At 38.8% G+C, this 22170-nt stretch overlaps 1 protein-coding gene across 3 annotated transcripts in view; it reads right to left on the reverse strand.

Moving 5' to 3' along the window:
• Positions 1-7384: 7384 nt before the first annotated feature.
• ELMOD1 (ELMO domain containing 1) overlaps positions 7385-22170 on the reverse strand; it is a 61994-nt gene continuing 47208 nt past the window's right edge. For 2 of the 3 annotated variants that reach the window (XM_044257721.1, XM_044257722.1), the window contains 5 exons: positions 22061-22129; positions 21541-21564; positions 18621-18671; positions 17252-17385; positions 7385-8777 (listed from right to left, as the gene is read on the reverse strand). In XM_044257721.1, coding sequence (XP_044113656.1) covers positions 8605-8777; positions 17252-17385; positions 18621-18671; positions 21541-21564; positions 22061-22129 — 451 coding nt within the window. In that variant the 3' untranslated portion in view covers positions 7385-8604. The remainder of the gene's footprint in view (positions 8778-17251; positions 17386-18620; positions 18672-21540; positions 21565-22060; positions 22130-22170) is intronic. The other variant, XM_044257723.1, reaches the window with a different exon arrangement.

Below are 22170 nucleotides of genomic sequence, written 5' to 3' on the forward strand. Positions count from 1 at the left end.
ATTGTGCTATAGTTTTGCAAGATGCAACCATTGGGGGAAAATGGATGAAGGGTTTATGGGATCTTTCCTTCCTTATCATTCCTTAAAACTGCATGCGGTAAGATATACAGTCATCTTAAAAAGTTTGATTAAAAAAATGCTTTCAGAGCTGGGAAAGTAAATAAAGTTAATATAATTAAAACATCTTAATTCATAAAAAAATAAATCTGCAACAAGTTAACAGCGTTTTAGATGAATCCTGTTTACGTGATCCATGTATCCTTCTGCAAATAGTAATAATTTTTATTTTTTAATTTTTAAATTTTTTATTATTTTTTGAAAGATTTTATTTATTTATTTGACAGACAGAGATCACAAGTAGGCAGAGGTAGGCAGAGAGAGAGGAAGGGAAGCAGGCTCCCCGCTGAGCAGAGAGCGTGATGCGGGGCTCGATCCCAGGACTCTGGGATCATGACCTGAGCTGAAGGCAAAGACTTTAACCCACTGAGCCACTCAGGCGCCCCAATAGTAATAATTTTTTAAAAAGAGAAACCCTCACATTTGTGTATAACATTCATACATGTTAATTCATTTTATATTTAAATAGACTTAGGAACACAAATATAAGCAAGGAAAAGACCTAAAGCCAGGAAATTAGCTGTGGCTTATTGTAAGGATAAGCATAACCCCAAAAGTAGCAGTTTCATAAGGACATTTAAATAGCTTTCTTGGGGTGCCGGGGTGGCTCCATTGATTAAGCAACTGCCTTCAGCTCAGGTCATGATCCTGGAGTCCCAGGGATGAGCCCCACATCAGGCTTCCTGCTCAGCAGGGAGTCTGCTTCTCCTCTGACCTTCTCCCCTCTCATGCTCTCTCTCTCTCACACACAAATAAATAAAATCTTTTTAAAAAATAGCTTTCTTATAATTGACTAGTATTTTAAATTGGCTTAAATTTGCCACTCTTATTCTAGATCATGAGGAAAGATTCAGATTGCTTTAAGTCAGGTGAGATTCTTTGGTTTTTTAAAGACTGGCTCCACCTTGTTCTACAAATGTTTGGCTCTCTCTCTTTTTAAGTAATTTCTTGAAAGTTTTTGTCTGTTTGGAAAGAGAGAGAGGAGTGGGACAGGGCAGAAGAAGAGAGAGAGAGAATCTTAAGCAGACTGCATACCCAGTCACAGCCCGGGGCAGGGCTCTATCTCATGACCCTGAAATCATGACCTAAACTGAAATTAAGAGTTGGACACTTAGCTGACTGAGATACCTGAGCATTTGTTTGTTTAAATTTGTTTATTTAAATTTCTGTAACAGAGGGTCATACTAGTTTCAGATATACAATACAATGCTATAGTGATTCACCACTTCTGTACAACACCTGGTGCTCCCTACAAGTGCACTTCTTAGTTTTCTCTTAAAATAAGTTCAAAACACTTGGGTGGCAAAGTTGCATTATTCTGATTTTTTTAAAGATTTATTTGAAAGAGAGCACATGAAGGAGTACAGGCAGGGGGAAAAGTAGAGGAAGAGGGAGAAGGAGGCTCCCCTCTGAGCCCAATGTGGGACTTGATCCCAGGACCCTGGCATCATGAACTGAGTGGAAGGCAGCTGCTCAGCCAACTGAGCTAGGCAGGCGCCCTTGCTTCCAGGCTTCTGGGTTTGCTCTAGGAAGCACATGCCTCAGACTTCAAATGATTTCTCTGGATAGTTACTGAGTTGCAGCTGGATGATTTCTGTTCAGTGAGGGGAAGACTTTGACTAATTTGTGAAGATTCTCTTTGCTTTCTCCAGCACGTAAGAGGCTCGCCACTTAGATAACCTTGAGAGCAAAACTCTGAGAATGGCCTTCAGTGAAACTCTGCCTCTGGGGCAGCACCAGCTATGGCTCCTCAAGAAGCATTTGGGGTGGAATGGCAGGCCATCCTCCTGTGTCCAAGTTGATGTCTTAGTCTGGGCCTTAGTCTGGGCCCACCAATAGGCTGGATGGCTTAAACAAAATTTATTTTTCATAGTCCTGAAAGCTGGGAAGTCCATGATTGAATTGTCAGCAGATCCATTGTCTGGTGAGGGCACTCATCTTGGTCTGCTGATGGCCATCCTCTCATTGTGTGCTCAGGGAGAGAGAGGATGAGAGAGAGAGAAAGAGAAAAGAGATTCTCATGTCTCTTCTTATAAGAGAATCTTATAAGAGAATATCCCTGGATATTACTCCTATCCAGGGAGCCTTATGACCTGATCACCCCCAAAGGCCTCACCTCCTAAGACCATCACAGTGGAGATTAGGTTTTCATCGTATGAAGGGAACACAGTGTGCTGATGGGACACAGACATCCTGTCCGTCACGGTCTTCCTCCTTTTCCATGTTGACTCCTGTCTGCACTTGTGAGCAGATGACAACAGAACATGTAGTCCTTCTTTGTTTTCCGGAGTAAGTTGTGGGAAAACAAAGGGAATGTTTGATTTATTTCTAAACTATTAACAGCTGAGGCTTAGGCTTTGTCAGGTTTCAGTGGAGACTGACTGGATCAATACCGTCTAGAGCAGTGCTTGTCAAACTTAAACGTGTACATGAACCAGTTGAGGAGAGTGTTACATGATTCCTGTTCAGTAGGTCTGGAGAGGGGCTGCGATGATTCATTTCTATCAGTGCTCATGCTGCTGGCCCAAAGACCACATTTGACAAGCAAGGCGCTATTTAGACAATGAGGTCTGTGAGACCAAGGATACTGTCTTGTGTCCCATTTTATCCCCAGTCTTGGCGAGATGCCTGGCACAAAGTGAGTTCTCAATAAATATTTACTGAATTGAATTAATGGGGGACACTGGCTACAAGGACATATTTTATAGCTTAATTTTCTTTTAGAGTAATCTCACAGCCAAAAACCTAATGGATAAATACTAACCATAATTAAACATGTGTTTAACCAGTACTTTGGAGTTTCCCTAGCACTTTAATTAATAAGAGCTTATTTGATTTTTACTCTTGACAATAATCTTCTGAAGTGGAGCTGTCATTATTATTTTTCTGTTATGGATGATAAAAGCAAAGTCACAGAGGACAAGTCATTGACCTAATGAAGGCTAGCAGCAGGTATGCTGCAAGATGGGTCTTCTGACTGCCAGTTTTTTCCTGCTGTACTTTGCAGAAATAGTAAAAACGCAACCAAATGCAGATTATGTAACTGTTAGTATCATACACCTAGAGGCTGCTGATGTCCCTCTTCCATGTTAATTGCTACACACTTGGCGCAGAAGAGCTAATATATCTAAAATGTAAGTGTATGGGTGTGATGTGATGAGATTTGTCAAAAAAGAACTCAAAAGCTCTCTTTGGGCTCCTTGACCCAACTATCTGTGCCTGAAGGCTCTTTTCTCTCCCTTCGGAAGGGGTTGTATCTATGCTCTCCTTCCATTAGGACCAGAGATTTCCTTCCCAAGGGCAACATCCCACACACCCCATGGTCTGCCGGGGTGGACAGCTGGCAGCCAGATCCAGACTGCCTGGGTACTAAGTGATCCTGTCAGATCACCACCTCCCCATGGTTGCTTTCAGGCTTGCCCTAAAGCAAGCAAGGGCAACAGGAACCTGGGGTTCTTCACCCGAACTCAGACCTACAGTGTGTCTGGCATAGCACACAGGGCTTGTTATGCCTTGGGACATGGAACATACTCATATCTTCTTTCCTCTTGCTAATCCTTGATTTAGCAATGTCCCTAATAAAGTCTTGCGACGCTGTGTAATGCATCTGAACTATTGTTATGGTAGGTGGCAGTCTTAAGAGACCTCCCTTAACCCACCTTGCATGATGGAGGGGGTTCAACTGTTGCTTTACAAGCTATATCTCAGCTTTCTCTTCTCTGTGCCACACTTTTCTCATTGCTATAAACATTTATTTGAGATAGAGATAGAGAGAGCACGCCTACACGAGTAGGGGGAGTGGCAGAGGAAGAGAGAGAATCTCAGGCAGACTCCTTGCTGAGTGCAGAGCCAGACATGGGTTTTGATCTCATGATCCTGAGATCATGACCTGAGCCAAAACCAAGAGCTGGACGCTTACCCAACTGGGCCAGCCAGGCGCCCCACCATAAACTTTTCATCTATAGCCCCTTTGCAAATCCAACCACAGTGCCAGATATGTAACATAAAATAATAGGAAGGCACTGAGTCAGGATTTTATTTTTTGTAACCCTGCCCTGCCCTCTGTCCTAAGCGTCTATGTGAGCATATTGCAGCCCAGGCTCAACAGGCCCACGGAGGAACCTCACTGAAGCTTCCCACAGCGGAGACTGGAGGTGGTGTCCTGGCTTCCAGGACTCTGGGGGGAGAGACAGATTAGGAGAGAGAGCTCACAATCGTATCAAAATTGTTCTTTGTGTATCAAGGAAGAAATTCTAACCAAAAATGGGGGAATTCCTGAGGGACAGTATGACAGCATTTGTGATCTGCAGTGTATGAATTCATCCTAAAGACACCTGAGCAAGAACTGTTATTTGTATATATAATCATCACTTGCAGGGTAGGTTATGTACTTAAGTTTATAATCCACCCTGGGCAGTAGAGAATAAGTAGAGAATAAGTTAGGGAGCGACATGATGATTAAAAGTCAGGGCTTAAGGGATTCAAGATCTAGCTGTGCCATTTACTACTTCTTTTTTGTACCTCTTGGCCACCTTTACTCATTTCACCCAGCCTCTACCACCTGTTCTGGCAAACACAATATGTATCTGTATCTGTATCTGTGAGTTCAGGGTTGTTTTGTTTTGTTTTGTTTTAGATTCTGCATGTAAGTGAGATCATAAGGTATTTGCCTTTCTTTGACTTATTTCACTTAGCATAATGTCCTCAGGTTCCATCCATGTTGTCACAAATATCAGAATTTCCTTCTTTTTTATGGCTGAATAATATTCCTGGGTGTGTATGTGCGTGCGCGTGCGCACACACATGCATGCATGTTTGTGTATGTAAAATATATGAATAAAGAAAACATGGCATATATATATATATATTTCATCATTTGATGGACAGTTGAGTTGTTTTCATGTCTTGGCTATTTTAAGTATTTTATGTAATGCTGTAGTAAACTTGGGGTTGAAGATACCTTTTTGAGTTAGTGCTTTCATTTCCTTTGAATAAATACCCAGAAATGGAATTGCTGGATCATAGAATAACTCTATTTTTAATTTTTTGAGGATCCTCCACACTGTTTTCCAGAGTAGCTGCACGAGTTTGCATTCCCACCCATTGTGTACCCGGGTTCCCTTTTCTTCACATCCTCACCAAGATTTTGCTGTGTGAGGTGATATCTCGCTCTCTTGAGACCTGCGAAAATATATTTGACTCTATAAGCCTGTTTGTCTGAAAAACAAAGGAAGCAATTTCACTTTGTATGCTGTTGGGGAAATGAACTAATGCAAATAAAGGTTTGCATGGTCCTGGCACATAGCATCAGCACTCACTACAGTTCAGTCTTGAAATGGACTCCATACTAGGACCTGCGTCATTCTAGGACTTGATGTTGTACTTGATTCTGCTTTTCTGCCATTTTGTTTCCAGATTATAGCAATTACTTTAAGCTCCCTGAAGAGTTAGAGGCATTACTTTGATACAGTATGTCACTGAGGCTCAAAGTTTCCTAGTTATGGTTATGGGCCTAGCTGACACTTTTTTTTTCCTGTCCTCTTTTCCTTCTGTTTCTCATGCCTGATCCCCACATTTCCCCAACTCTGGTCTGCCCCTGATATTTCTTCAGTTTGGTTCTGGCCCCATCTGTTCACAGATGAAGATAATTTAGGGCCATGGAGTTTGATTGCTGGGTTTTGTTTCCCTATGCTGACTTTCTATAAATAAACCTAGTCTATTCATGTGAGCTTCTCAGATAAAGCTTGTGCCTCTTATGGGTCTTTAAGATGTTGGGTAATATCTTAGATATCAAAGTGTCTGTATCCCTGGGATGTATTCTGCCAGAGGCTTCAATGTGAATAAATCAGGTCGCATGAGTCTGAGTTGTGGGTAGATGGTGCCTACTTATGTCTGTTCCTTGGTCTCTCTCAGGCACCTAACATCTCAGTTTCCTTATACTGTCCCAGTTCACACTGTTGTTCTAAAGAAATTATTAACAGTATCCTCTTTTTCTCTTAAAAGTCTTGAGCCTTGGAAGATATATTGTAAGGTCATCCTACCTTTTGAAATAGGTATATATTTAAGTTTTAAGTGGAAAAGATGGTCAGTTATCAGGCAAAAACTTTTTTCTGTTATAATACTAAGAACCGTGATAAGGAAAGTCAAATGGAAGTCATAATTTTCAAAAATGATGCTTCAAAGAGTTTTCTTTCTGTAGCACATATAGGATTGTGTTTTTATCATAGCAAGCAGTGTTTTGGAAAACTTGTAAGAGCCCTACCACATAATTTACATTTTAAGTGGTCAACCCTTGTTCCGTGGAATAAAGATAAGCAAGCTAAGAATGCTCAAGGGAAAAACACATACACATTACACATTTTTTTTTGCTTTTGAAACCTTCTCCTCTTCTTTTTCTCACCTCACTTCATGTTACTGGGTAGAACACATCTTTCACAAAGAGGTGTGAACATGAAGTCTAATAATACTCAGAACTAGATGGAGCTGGCAGTTTGTTCGTCCTAAAATTGTGCAGCCATGTTAGGATACAACGGAGAGAGATGCAAGGAGCTGGGAGGGAAAACTCTCAGCTCTGTTACCATCAACTGTCTCTACCTGAGCAGAAGAGACGTGAGCTGGTGTAAACGTCACATACTATCAAGCCGCGTCAGTGACACGGGGCCGTGGCGGATAGAAGGAGACAGGGTGCGCATACGGCTGACAGAGGCTGTACTGACCGCGCAGGGCACACTGACGGCTCCTAGGACTGGCCGTTTGGCAGGTTCACACGTTCTCACCCTGGAGAGGAATCTATATTCTTGTCACTCCTCACGATACACATGACGTGTTCATCAACTCCTTCCCTTCTCCATTCTGTCGAAGGGCCCAGGGCTGTACTAGACGCAGTGCAAAACACTGCTACCTGGTATGCAGCTGAGAGAGAAAGTATAGCACAGTCCCGGAGGAGCGAGAAGGGACAAGGAAACAAAAGGCAGCTTAACGTTGCCTTTATCAGTTGTCTCTCAGACAAACCAGGCTTTATAGGAAGTTACAAAGAGGAAGCTGAATCTTATTCTTTCATTAAAGCACCATCAGGCCTCAAGATTAAATAGAAGAAGTCTCTCAGACATGACACATTCTAATTTACACCTGGTTACTCTGAATGATGGCGTGATTTATATTCAGCTCTAGGTTGTCTGTCTTTGACATTCTACCCACTCACGTATTTGCATATTCAGAAGCTGTACAAGCACAAAAATATTAAAATGAAATCCACTATACGTTACAGTAGGATGACATGTAATTTATTCATATAATGACAGTTAGGCAGTACTCAGACTTCATTTAAGTAAGCAAGTGATTACACAAATGTCTAATAATACTAAAATTGATAGTCAGAAGGTATAAAATACCATGGGTATGAAATGCCATGGTAAATACTATTCAACAGACTACAGTCATAATTCCAAACTAAATCATGGTTTTTAAAATGATTTTTAGCAGTTCTGGAATGATTTGATGTTTTACCCCTTCCAAGCAATTTACTTTTTTCACTGATACAAGACAAGGTCATTATTTTCAAGAAATATTACAGAAGGACACAGTTTAGGTCCCTCTCTTGCAACACATTTTCTTGCAAATTGTTTTTTGATGTAACCTCTTGACATTGAAAACAAGCCAGTTAGCACTGGGTTCCCCAAGCAAAGATGCTTGGATCAGAACAGTGCCAGGGTATAATTCTGAGTTCAGCAAGAGGCAGGCAGTGAAGAACCTTTTGCAGCTTGAAGTATGTATACTTCTTTTCTGAGGCTCCAAGCATCATAAACTTATTTAGGCATCCAAGCCAGTAAAAATATGGGAATAAAATAATTTGGTGTCCATATGACTATGACACAGTTGCAGCTGGGGAAGGATACAATATAATTCTGTGGTTCTTCAAACAAAAACAGCACCTACCTAAATCTGCTTCTTGTAAGCCTCGTTACATTTTCATGAAGCGGGGCTGTGTTTGCAGGAATGGTTTGGCTTATCGTGTGTCTGTCTGTCTTCATTATTTGAAAGTCATATACTTTAGTGGAATGAGATCCAAGCGTAAACCTGGCTAGCAGCAGTAGTCATGTAACAGAACAATAAATTAAAAGGCTTTCACAGAACAAGATTCATCTAAATCTCTTACATACAAAATACAGCTAGAGAAATACAGTTCTTCAATGCTGAATTATGAGGGGGAGGAAAACGATCTAAAAAAATAGAAAACTCTCTCCATACCTGGGTGTCAAGGCAAATGTAACACTGCATAATGCCACAATATGAACAGTCACTGGATGACAGATCCTCCAAATAGTGGTATCTGTGGATCTGGTAATTATGACCAAGAGATGAAAATACTGTACCAAAAAGCATGCATACAATCACTGTGCATTCAGTGTGTGAGCTGGGACCTAAGCAGGGATCTAACATGACAATGAGGCAGTGTTCCGGGGTATCTGTTAAAACCAGCATGGGTGACTACATGTTGATTAAACCTTCTGAGGCAGCAAAGTGTGGGCACAGTGCCATGTCTGGGTTCTGCAGCTGTCTTATGATCCTCTTGCGGAATTTCTCCCGCACACGATTGAATTCCATTATGTCCATGGGGTCCTCTTCAATCCAAAACTTATGAAACTCATGCATCAAATAGCCTGGTAGAGATAAGACAGTGGTAAGAATGCAGGAAGAATGCAGGAGGAAAAAGAAGTCCTTAATCACATTCAAAATCACTGAATGCTGAAAGAGATGTCAGACCAAATGACAGCAACCATGGAGCTCAAAGAAGAGATCAAAATGCAGCAAATACTACTGTTAAAGTTTATTCTTTCAAACTTGTGCAGTAGACGCTACCAATATGCAGATTTTTGCAACTGGTCTTGGAATTATTGTCACTCTTCCCAGGAAGACAAATCAGTCCCGCCATCTTTTGAGTGTGGATCACATCTGGAACATAATCTGAAAGGCCAACAGTGACTACTTCATCCTTCCCCTCCTGATTAAATTAACATAATGGTCTGATTTTTCAAAATTACTTCACTCAGCCTTTTTTCCCTCTTGATATTTGATTTAAGTAAAGTTTTAAGTGACTCTGACAAATCAAACAAATGCATTCTGACAGTTTATTATGAGACAATACAAATTGTAAATCAACTCTGAACAACACAGACTGGTCAATAAACTACATGAAATTGTTAATAAGACCTTCTTGCTCTGAAGCATAATGTCATATTCAAACACTTCTGTGTCTCAAAAGTGTTATCAATATTATAGAGGGCACAGCTTGCATGGAGCACTGGGTGTGGTGAAAAAATAATGAATAATGTTTTTCTGAAAATAAATAAATTGGGGAAAAAAGTGTTATCAATGAATGATCTGGATTGGAAACATTTTTGGAATAAATGTTAAGTATTTGAATTTATTCACTGTGTTCTGTTTCCCCACTCTGTACCCTCCCCCCCACACATTCAGAATTGAAATGTGACTAGGTTTTAAAAAACACAGTAATAGATATTTGTATGTACTACAATAGTAATAGATATTTGTATGTACTCCTCACCTATTACAAGTTCAGGTGTCTCATTATATGTTAGAAAAAAATATTTAAGGAAATAATCTTAGTTTAAAAAACCAAACATTACAGAAGCTTTTCTTGGTTTTAGCGTTAGAAGGAGCAGAATATAGAAGATGGATTCTGAAGCTGGAAACCTGGTTTGAATCCTAGCTCTTCTTCCTCCACAGGAAGGAGTGAGCAGCAGAAATGATAAGGGGCATGGGGAGAGAATTTGGGAGCAAACATTCTCAATGCTAATAGTAAAAAAACCAAAAAACAGAAAAACCCCATTTGTTTTTCTATTAATTAGCTACTCATGAGAAAACTTTTAACATAGGTCCATAAACATGTTTTAAAAAATCCTTACCATGTCTCACTGTAATACAGAATTAGAAGTGAAACTCCTTCCCACCCCAACACACTTCCAGATACTGGTCTACTTCCACAAACATACCTGGTTAAACACACTGTTAAATATGCTTTACATTTTTAAGTATCTTGTCTCTATAACTATAGAAAGAAAGGTAGTAAGGAGAGAGAAAACTTTTTACTTTTTTGGGGGTTTGACCATTGCATTTTTTTTTATTAATTTCTTTTCAGCATAACAGAATTCATTGTTTATGCACCATACCCAGTGCTCCATGCAGTATGTCAGTGACCACTGCATTTTTTTAAGGATTGGATTATCTTTGGGCCCTCTAAGCATATTAACTGATGTGTCTGTTTTTAATATCTCTTGATGGGGACTTACAGCAACCCTCACTCACATGCCTCTGGGCCACACCCCAGGGCCCATTGCCACTGTTATGGGTACCGTCAGGGAAATGTCAGGGAACTTCAAGGAAGCCCCAGATCACAGGTATCAGCAATCCCAGGGGCTGTCCAGTCCATCTCTGCTCTGTCTGGTGCTGGGAGTCCTGGAGGCAGCATCCAGCCTTGAGCTCTTCTGGTGATAACACTGACATTAGCCTGTGCCATGGATGTGAAGAACCTGATTCTTCAAGGGTTTTTCCTCACACTGGGCCAAAATCTTTTATCCTGTATTTCTTGGAACAAATTCAGTCCTTTTCCAACTCAGGTAACTGAAATATCTCTTATGCCCTGAGCTTCTACCTTTTCCAGGTTAAGCATCCCTGTTTCTCCTCACTATTTCTCATGTGCCGTGACTGGGAGTCTACTTACCGTTATTTGGGGTTTAGTGCACACCAAGAGGAAGTAGTTTCCTCTAATCTCAGCACCTTATTCAACCAAAAGAATTCAGTCATCTGTCCATTTCAGTGACTGTGCAAACTTCGAAAGTATCCCACAAATGCTGTGGTGTACTTTCTGAGTGTCCAGACCTCCCAACCCAGATTCAGCTGCAGTGCAGTAAAATGAATCTCAGGCCACTAAAATTTAAGATCCATTGTTCTAAAAGATGCCCTCTTTTTAAGTTCCCTTGGCTTTTTCCTAAATATTACATTTTTTATGGTTTTAAGTAAAATCTATGACCACTTAACAATTTCTCCTTCCAGAGCTATATAAAATACATAATTTTCCTGACTTGGCCTCTAAGCTCAAATAAACACACTTGAAATGTTTTGTATATAGAGTCGGGCTTCTAATACTATGAATTAAAATCACACATGGTGAATTAGAATCCCATTATTATCTCATGAGTGATTAAGATCTTTACCCATATTGACAATAATGAACAGGCACTATGAAAATTATCTTTTAATGAAGAATTCACTTTTTTTTCAATTTATTTATTTTCAGAAAAACATTATTCATTATTTTTTCACCACACCCAGTGCTCCATGCAAGCCGTGCCCTCTATAATACCCACCACCTGGTACCCCAACCTCCCACCCCCCTGCCACTTCAAACCCCTCAGATTGTTTTTCAGAGTTTGCATCTTATATATAAATAGTCACTCTTCCACAGTATGCTTGTGCATTGGCAACTCATTCTAAAGGTGATCTACTGTCGTACAGAGTGTTAGAAGAATGCAGATCCATTTGGTGTCTCCATTTTTCTACCTTACATGCAATTACAGAAAAACATTTAGAAAGGTTTAAAAAGCAAGAAAAAAACAAAAGGCAGGCAAGGATAAGACTAGAAATGGCACTAGAATTGACACTATTCTCAGGATCCTTTCTCAGGATCTCAGGGTACAAAAGTGAAGTACAAGCTTGCTGATTCTCGCTATCACACTGGGAAAATAGAGATTGTATAATGTGATTTTAATCAAAATGCAGAAATGGTGGCTTGGCTTCCAGGGTACATATTATAATTATAAATCTCCACTCATTTTTCTAACATTACAGAGTGTTCACTTATCCACTTGGTTGATTGATCAGCTGGCTTACCTGCCAGTTAACAAAAGTGCAGCAGATACAAGAAAAAAGGTACAGTTCCTGTGCTCCCCAGTTCTCTGTCTCTGAGGAGGGACACCCAGGGAGACAATTTCAGCTAATGATATAGTAGCTAAGGAAGCTAACAAAATGGCATGGAAAGTAGAGAGAGAAAAGTGAGGCCAGGCTATTGCTTACAGTCGCTTAATTCTTACAACAGTTTGTAGAGTGGGTAGTGCACATATATCTTCATTTAACAGACGAGAACATTGGGCTTAGAAAAAAATATTTGAATAGTGTATACAGTTACACAATATAGCCGGAAGCTGGAAGGGAGACTAGAAATCAGCTCCTTCTCACCACTGTACCTGCCGCCTTTCCTAGTGTATTCTCTTTCTCTGGATCTTATTCTTACTGAATAGCCTCTTCTTCTGAAGGTCAAAGGAAAGATGATTCTTTTTCCTCTTCCTCTGATCATTATATTTTCCTTGTGCTCACTACACCCAGCCTTACTTCATTTCAGTGGAACTGTATGTTCAGTGGGGCTTTATATTGAATGCAGTTTTTGTAGCATACCGCCTTGGCAGTGCAGTTTTCATTGAATAATACTATAAAGTCAGAATGATAGAGCTATTATTTTCTTCTATTTCTTCACCTAGATGAAATACCAGTTTAGAATACTAATTTGGCTTTCCAGCCCAAGCCTGCAGTGTATTTGTTGCTAGAATGTATCTTGGTTTTGCTTCACTGCGTTCAGTTAGTAGACAGCAGAAACATAAGCAAGGACACAGGTAATTGCAAGAATATTACAGAGGAAACGTGCAGAACTGATCATGTCTGATAGAGGAACAGTAAATTCAGGACACAGTTTGCTTCCTCTGGAGAGAGACAAGTCCCTCTGCTTATACACCAGTTCACAGGGGGATTGCTGCTCTTTCTAAAACCTGGTGAGGGCCATGGGAAATAGTAACCCTATTTCATGCTACTCATTTGGGCTATGGTTGTCTTGAAGGCCTATCAATTCAGGGACTTTAATTTCCCATTATTAACAAGTTATAAAGTATATGTATTCTTAAATTTACTTTGTTTTTTGTCTACGTTATTTGTGCACATAGTTTAGTCTCATAGTTTAACAAGGCTTCTTACAAAAAAATACAAAACCAGCAGCACCTCCTACCTTAATTACTGCTTCCCTGAAGGAACATATCAATTCTTGTGCTGATTCTTTTGATTATATTTGATTATATATAGCTTTATATAACACGATTGCCATTGCTTGATATTCTGGACTAGCTTTGTAAGATGAAGACGTAGCTCCCTTTCACCCATTCCAACCACATTATCACATGTTTTCTAACAATTTTTTGTGTAGTATTATCAGCTGCCCTCTCTGTTTATATTTGCTTAGTTTCCACCCACTTAACTCTAACCTATGCTAGCATCTTTGCAGTGTATTCCAACACAGTAGATGTTCCATCAGTTTCATTTTCTTCAAAGAGTCTCTACCAGAGCCTTCTGACCTGTTATAATCTAGATTTATTATTCTTATCCTGCTGCACAGATAGCGCCTTGGGCTTTCCCTTCACCTTCATCCTTGACGATTCTCTACACTTGGTTCCTGTAATAAATTTCCTGCTCTCTGGACCCCAGTTATTCTTTCAGGATTACTCTCTTTGTGAAAACATATCCTTCAGGATCTTCCTAATAATGGTACAGAGATAAAATGTTTAAAACCTTGCATTTAAAATATGTCTTTATTGTTTTCTCACACTTAATTGGGAAGTTAGCCTGGATATAGAAATCTAAATTGAAATCATATGCCCTTAGATTTTAAAAAAATTCTCTTAAATTTTTGAAGACATTATTCCACTCTCTTCTAGAGTATTCCAGAAGAGGTTGCTGTTGAGAATTCCAGTGTCATCTTGATTCCCAATTCATCATGTGGCAGCTTTGGAAATTTTTAGAATCATTTCTCTCTGGTTTCATAAAATTTCACAGTGACAGGGACCTTAGTATGAATATATTTTAATCTCTATTATTATGAAAACTCATCCTTTAGTTCTGGAAATTTTTCTTGATTTATTTTTTTGATTCCCTTCCTTTAGTGTCATTGTTCCTTTTTCTGGAAATTCCATCATTCATATATAAGACTTCTAAAATGGCCCTTTAATATCTTGACTTTTATTTTCTATTTTTCATCTGTACTTTTTGTTCTACTTTCTGGGAGTGTTTTCAGCTTTATCCCCTGTTGGCACTTTCATTTTTGCTCTCTGATTTTTAATTTCTAAGAACACTCTTTTATCTTCTGAATGTTCTTTCTGTGGCACCTTGTTCTTGTTTCCTAATTACAATTTCTTAATTCCTTGCGGGTACTAATGATACATAGTTTTGAAGTTTTCCTCTCCCTGCATAGTTTCTATTTTCTTCTAGTGGCTTTATTTCTGCTGTTTTGGACTCTCTTTCATGTTTGAGGCTTTCATTACTGTTCTTGTTATCTAGTATTGCTTATGAAATTATTCCAAAATCCAGTGGCTTAAAACAACCATTTAATACACTCATGAATTCAGTGGACTGAGAATTCAGAAAGGGAATAGGAGGGATGGTTCTACAATGTCTGAAGTCTAACAGGGAAGGCCTGAAGTGTGTGGTGGTGATATCTGGTGGCACAAATCACTTGAAGGTATCTTCACTCACATGTCTGTGGGGACACTAGCTGTTGGCTATGGCCTCATCTGGAGCTGTCAGTGAGATCACTTATGTATGGTTTCTCCATATATCCTAGACTTCCTTATAACATGTAGAGATCAGTTCGTTACATGGTGGCTCATGCCTTCAAAAGCAGCTCAGTCTCTGAGAACAAGGCAAAACCCTTTTCTAATGTAGTTTTGCAAGTCACATAGTGTCATTTCTGCTGTATTCTACTGGCCAACCGACAGGTCAGCCCAGATACAAGGGGTAAGAGGAACAAACCCTACCTCTTAATGGGAGGATTGTCAAAGAATTTGAGGACTTGTTTTTAACACTGAGACATCTGATAATCCTTGGCTGTCTTAATATTTTTTACTAAATAAAAAGTCAGGGACTAAAAGTTCTGTGCATGTGGGAGGGCTTTTTGGGTGTGAGCATGACTGTAGAGTGATATGGCTGGGCTGTTCCACTGAGGAGACCCAGAGGTCAGCATCTTAAGCTCTTTTCTGTTGGGCTGCTCCAGCAACCCAGAGAAGGCCCTGTCACTCTCATGACTGGCTGCTGAAGTTAGAGGAATGGGGAAGGAGAAGCCGCTTGCACAACTCAGTCCCCTTCATCACTTCCAGTGTGGTTCGCCAGTACCTGTACCTGATTGTCCTTAGACCAGAGGAGACCCTTTAACTCTCTAGAGAATAATCCACCCGCCTCTCCTGCGGGGCAGGGAAGGACAAAAGCTGTGTCCTAGGGAAGGGGATTTGGGCCTCTCAGAGTTTCTTAAGACACTTTCAAGCAGTCTTGCTGTTTTTGATCCTGCCTTCACCCCTATTTCCAGAGACACCCAATGCTGCCAATTCCTGAAACTTTTGGGAGCTCCCGTGGAATAAATCAGGTCACATTTTCACACTACCTATTTGGGATTTGCTTTTTCTGGACTGCTAAATCAGTTTTCACTTCATCTGTTTTCCAGCTTTCAAAATGAGGTTTTTCCTGCCTCGTTCCTGATTTTTCCTGTCCTTGTGGGTTTATAATTTCTTGGAAAAAGCCTTTATGTTAACTACAGTGAAGTTTCGAAAGGAGCATAACGCACGCATTACCTGTGCCCTTTCTAGCTAGAAGTCCTGATTAAGCAAACACTAAAAAAGACAAAATCCTAGGTAACATAATCACTATTAGTTAGGAGTTTAGAGAAAAATTGCCGTTTACTCTGTCACATTGTAAAAATGAAGTGGGGACCAGTATTCCCCTGCAGTGGATTTGGGATGAACAGCTGTGTCTTAACCATAGACTGCAGACCTGCTCAGCAAATTAACAGAAGAGAAGAGCTGGAAAAATTTAAAAGAGAAGAAAAACTAAAATTTTCTTAGAAAATTTCTAAGAAAGCCTGGGTACAAGGCCCTCAGAGCAATAAGCATGGTTTAAATGACATTTCTCCTTTAAATTGCCTGGGTTGCTTGGTGACTTGGAACATCTTTCCATGTTCCTCCAAACCAGTCTGTATGTGGCCCATAAGGGTGTGACATTCAGGTTTTAGGATTCAAAGAATAGAAAATACCATCCCAGGGCTCTGTCATATAGTCTCGGTTTTCATCTTCTGAAAGCTCAGTATAACTGTAACCCTGAAGGATGCCCCTCCTTATACTTCCTTCCGTAGCAGTACTCGCGGCGGCAGGGTACGTAATCCCACTGACAGTCCCACTGCCGTCAGTATCACCCACTAAACCAGCATCTCCTCTTTCTACTGTTCACTGAACACTAACTATGGAGTGAGCTAATAAGAACTTTTTATCCATGATCTCACTTTATCTGCATAGCAACTCTATGAGAAGAGGACTCACTTTATACCTGACATAAGCGAGGCTTAGAGAGGCTGGTAAACATAGATCTGGGAGTCACCTCGGGCTGTCTTCTGAACCTGCACGCTTTTAAGTGCAATGCTATGCGGCATCAGAGGGAGAGAGCTACCCAAGCCAGAAGCTGATATAGTGGACATCATGCAAGAGCTGGGAAAGAGAAAAATCCACAGTGCCTGAAAATATTACTTTAGGTATTGGAATGAGAAAACAACAAAATCAAAACCAAAGGGGAAGTTTGGTGAGCCCTGAGTAATGTACAGAATTGTCAGATCGCTGTGTTGTATACCTGAAACTAATTTAACATTGTATGTCAAGTATATTTCAACAATTAAAAAAGAGAGGTGCCTAATCATATTTTCTTCCTGAGAAACAGTGCTAGCACCATTTAATTAATCCATCATTTTCCCCACTGAACTAAAATATTACCTTTGATGGCGTATTAATTTTTTATTGTGCTCTTTTTCTCCTAGAGTCTTTACTTTGTTCCTCTAAATTATATATTTTTTATGTTAATGCCATATCGATTTGATTACAGTGGCTTTAATAAATTTTTTTATTACCTATAAAAAAAACCCCAAAAACCAAAGGGGAAGTTTAAAGATTCCCACGCAGCCAAATCACAAAGATCTCTCAGCTTTGCCCCATGCAGAGAATGTTCCATAGAAACTATATTGATAATTCAGCAATAGGACACTTACAAAATGTTTGCTGGAAATGAGACAGTGTTGGAGCTTCTGGGGCAATGTTGTAGAAGTGAGTTTTTAGAGCTCCGCTCACCAGAAGATTATATGCCAGATCAGTTATATTGATGCCCACAATTGCAAACGAATACCTGCAAAGCACAAACCACAAAACCAACTGTGTGTCACATAAGCATTTAAAAATCACCTAATTTTTAAATTACTGCAGAATTATCAGAGTGGTAGGGTGCCATTCCCTTTCTACCCAATCTTTACCCTGAATCTTGTAACTTGAGAATGCCAGTAATGTAACCAAGGGAATTAAGAGTCCATATGCTTTGATTTGGTAATTCCACTTCCAAATATATGAGAGAACAAAATCTAAAACGAAGAGCTTTACACTCAAGGATAGTCATTATAGCAGTATTTATAATGGCAAAGACATAGAAACTATTCAGATATTCTAAAAAAAAAGGTGACTGGTTAAATAAATTACGGTAATCTCATATATTACAGCCAATAAGTACTGTATTCCTAAAGACTATTTAAATTGGAAACATTATGTATGAAACAAGCTGTGTTTTATTATATGCTTACAAATGTGCACAAAAAGAGGGTGAAAATGAAGTGCCACCAAATGTTACTATGCTAAGTTAGAGGAATAATATAGAGGTGATTTTTTGGGTTTGCTTTCCTATATTTTCTACATTTTCCATAATCATATTTTACTCTCAAAATGAGATCGAATTTAAGTAAGTATCTTGACATTCAGAGTATATTTCCTAGTACCTCTTCTGCATGGCTACCAAAAGTTAAATGGAATTGATGTCTTCAGTCTCTGGGTAATGTAAGTCCAGCACATTTAAAAAAAAAAAAGGAGTTTTCTATTCAGAAATATTTTTTAATAAAATGGGGCATTTAAAAAAACTAATAAAGTAAATTTATAATCTAATAACCTGATACTTGATAAAAATCCTTAAATAAAACCCTATCAGATACACTTTTTTTTTTTAAGTCGGCTCCACACCCAGCGTGGAGCACAATGCGGGGCCTGAACTCCTAACCCTGAGATCCAGACCAGAGCCGAGAACAAAGTCGATGCTTAACCAACTGAGCAGCCCTACCCTACCAATTGTAATTCTAAATGAGGATTTCTGAAAATCATTTCCATGTAGTTAGAGCTTTGTAAAGATTGTTAGCTGGTCAAAGGGAAAGTAGTACCATAGAATCCCACAAATAAATCCAAAAACATATGAACAGTTTCTTTTAAAAGTCCAACTGGATTTTTATCAGGACATTTTGTCATATTTTACAGTATTCTTAGGGCATTTTTTTTTCTGGTTCAGGTTCTGACTGACAATCTTTATACATGAAATCCCACACTCACCCAATTGCTTTATCCATCCTTTTCTTCTCCCACTCTGCTTTGCTGAATTTGCTAAATGAATGAATAAAAAAAAGGATTTAATCTCTAATTGGTAATTTCTCTTTTAAGGTTTATATTAAAACTGTTGACTAGATGCAGAGATGTCTATAACTCAGTTCTCAAACACTAACCAATTTAAATTTTATCAATTAAAAATCTACAGTAAAATTTATGTGGAGCTCAGAAATGGGATTATTTAAAGCCCTGCTACTTATCCCCTATTCCCTTTAGTGCAGCGGTGGGAGACAGTCCTTAAGGTGAAACACTAAAGTACTTTTTTATGAGATCATTGATTATCAAACAATACTTTCTCCATGAACCTTTGCCTGGTATGTCTCTCCTAACCAGATGCTGCTCCCTTGCTCTTTCATAATTCCCGCTTGCATTTCTTTTGGTTTTATTTCATGACATTTATCCTATTCATTCTTATTTGTGATGTCTGGCTCACTTTAGATGCCAAATAAATGCTCATTGATGAATAAAGTAGTGAACTAGTGAAAGGAAGGAAGGCAGGGAGAGAGGAAGGAAGGATATATAGGTTTTAAAAACTCTGTTTTGACAAGTGTTATGGCATTTCCTCTGTCTAAGGTAAGACAGCTAGCTAAACCATAGCAGTTCCATTTTAGTCCATTTTGTAATTTGAGCTTCTGGATAGTCTTTGTAGAAAGGGGTCTATCACAGAAGTATTCTGAAAATACTGCTTTGCATTCTTTACTTTGTGGACTCACAAGTCCTTCCCTTTCTCCCCCACTCCATACCATCAATGCTTTGTAAACAGGAACAATGTTCCACTCCTCTTTATGGGTAATGTAATCCTCATTTTACAGAAAAAAATGTGGTTAGCATTTGAACTAAATAACTTTTCAGAACTAGAGTTATGAACATTAAGCTTCCATCTAAGTAGGTTTCTCTATAGTAAGTTGCAACCACTACACACCCATGTGATACACACAGCACAAGACCACAAAAGCATGATGCAAAACTGATATTTAACTATATATACTTTCTACTCTGTAAATGACAGGTGGTAATTCAAAGTAACTGCCTTTCATTCATGTTAAAATATGCCATGTCTTTTGAAAGTGTAACTGCCTACAAACCAGACAGCCAACCAGCCAAAAAGGAATTAGATTTTTACTTACAAGATTCATATCTGAACTAAACTGAGTTAGGGGAGAAATTTAAGAAACTTTAAATAAACAAATTTATAAGCACCTATTTTCTCTTAACAAAGCTTTATAAATACATAGTGTCTCTGTATTTGTTAAACAAAGTCTCTTTCTGCATTGGAAATAAAAGGCCAAATGACCTCCACACAATCACTTATAGGATATTCTGGACTAAATGGAATGAATCCCTTTCTTTAAGAAACACACAACAGCAACAACAAACAATCCAGCAGGCAGAATTCTCCTCTTAAAATTGAATGTACTTATATCCCTCAAGCTTCTTCAGGACTTAAAAGATGGAGGTTTACAAGGGCAATAACAGTGATGTGTATAATGCTTGCTGTTGGGTAGACAGGAGTTTCCTTAGTATATATGTTGCTGCTCAACATCTGAAGTATTCAGAGCCTGACAGAACCTATGTTGCTATCACAAGTGGTCAATATATACTTATTTTAGACCTTGACGAAGGATAGTAGCATTTAAAAACATTTGGATTTTTTGTTTACTGACAGTTACCATCAATATTAAGTGATTAATATTTGAAGTTCATCTACTCAATTTTATGGTGGGTTGAGGAGAAAAGCATGGTGGCTTTACCTATATGCCTGTACACACACACAAACACACACACAGAGTAGTCTCTTCTTAAGTAAGAGTATTCACACATAAACTCTCAAATATATCCTCTCTGATGGTTGACACAAGAAATAAAACTACAAAGCGTAGCTTTGAGAATGGCTCGCAGCTAAAATTTATCATCCTATAATGAGTAATCAAAAAAAATATTTTAAGCTTATTGTCATTTCCCAATGGCCATTGAGGGTTCATGTGTTTTTCTGATGCTCTTCCAGGAATACCTGAGTCTAGACACAGACTCCCCAGAGAGTTTTAACTGGAGGACGTTCAGAATCTCTATATTACAGAAATATGCAATTCAGAAAATGCAGTTAAAAAAATTAAAGTAGCTTGATTTTAACCAGGTAATATCTATATCAAGAAAGAGCTAAGTGATTTTACTGTTTTAATCAAATAAAGGTAAAGAAAATGAAAATGTAATCTTATAAATAAAAGATTATAAATACAAATTTACAAAGCCTAGTGTAATTTAATGAACGTAGCCAAATGAAGCTTGAATAAGTATACTAATAAGGCGGTGGGAGCAAAGTTAGCCTGTTTCTGGACTTTGAGAATGGTATGATAAAATTTTGTGTTAATTTATTGAATATGAACACTAACAAGGATCTTGGTATGCTGAGGAGACAAAAGTGATACAAAAGTGTGACTGCAAAATGGTAGAACTCCTCATATGCAATAACTACTATTTTTAATAATGAAATCAGAAATATCAGTAGAAGAACAAAATTGCTCTATGCAACAAAACTTCCAAATAAAATGTCCCTCTCTGGGCAGTAGATGAGGTCAGAGCATGTGTGGTGACATGTTCAGCTATTAGGTGAACTGCTGAACATGGGTCTCCGATCAGGTACAGCCATGAATGTAGAAAGGCCCTTTGATATTTTCTGTTAGGTTGGTCTAAGCTGGCTTTCCTTCACTAAAACAGAACCTAAATATAATGAAGTATAATAGTTAAAAAGTTGCAAAATGTTTATTTTTTGAGAAATTTTCATGAATTTATATTTCTGTAAATTCTTACCCATACTCATTCTAAAATTAAATAAAAGCAACAAAACACAAAAGCAAACAAAAAATACCTTATTTCCTCTTTAGTGATATCCCTTCATGTAATCAGTTAAGGAAAAAAGAATATAGAAAAGTAAATGAAAATGCAGAGTATTTAGAATCTAGATTTTTTACCAAGGAAAATAAAAAAGCCTCAGCATTCTGGATTTTCTCAATTGGCCCTTGACTGCATGGCCACCATTCTCCCCTCTGTTCCCCCATTGTGCTCCTTTGTCTCTGAAATCTTTCTTTTAGACTCTGCTTTCTCCTTCCATGCCTACCTCTTTAATCCTCTGGACACCAGCGATGTTATCAGTCCCTTTAAATACTCATCTCACTTGAACGGTGCCACTTAACATCCTGAATCTTGTAATAAGTACCTGAAGCTTCAACCCTCCTATTCAGTATTTGTCCAAAGGGCTCCTTTGAAAGAGCTTTAAGCCCCACTCTGGTGGCTCAGTGCTCCTGAGAATCTCACTGACATATCTGTAGAGGAGAAGTTCTTCCTACTGAAGCCATAAGCCTAATCCATCTTTTATTTTCAGCAATTACCTGCATTTTGGATGAAGAGAGTCAGAGAGGACCTGCTGAGCTGCTGCAGCGTCTCTTTCTGCAAAATACCTGTGGTTGGGGGAAAGAAAACCATACCTGTTGGATGCATT

The sequence above is a fragment of the Neovison vison genome, chromosome 7 (assembly GCF_020171115.1).
Source record: "Neovison vison isolate M4711 chromosome 7, ASM_NN_V1, whole genome shotgun sequence".
Classification (NCBI taxonomy): domain Eukaryota; kingdom Metazoa; phylum Chordata; class Mammalia; order Carnivora; family Mustelidae; genus Neogale; species Neogale vison.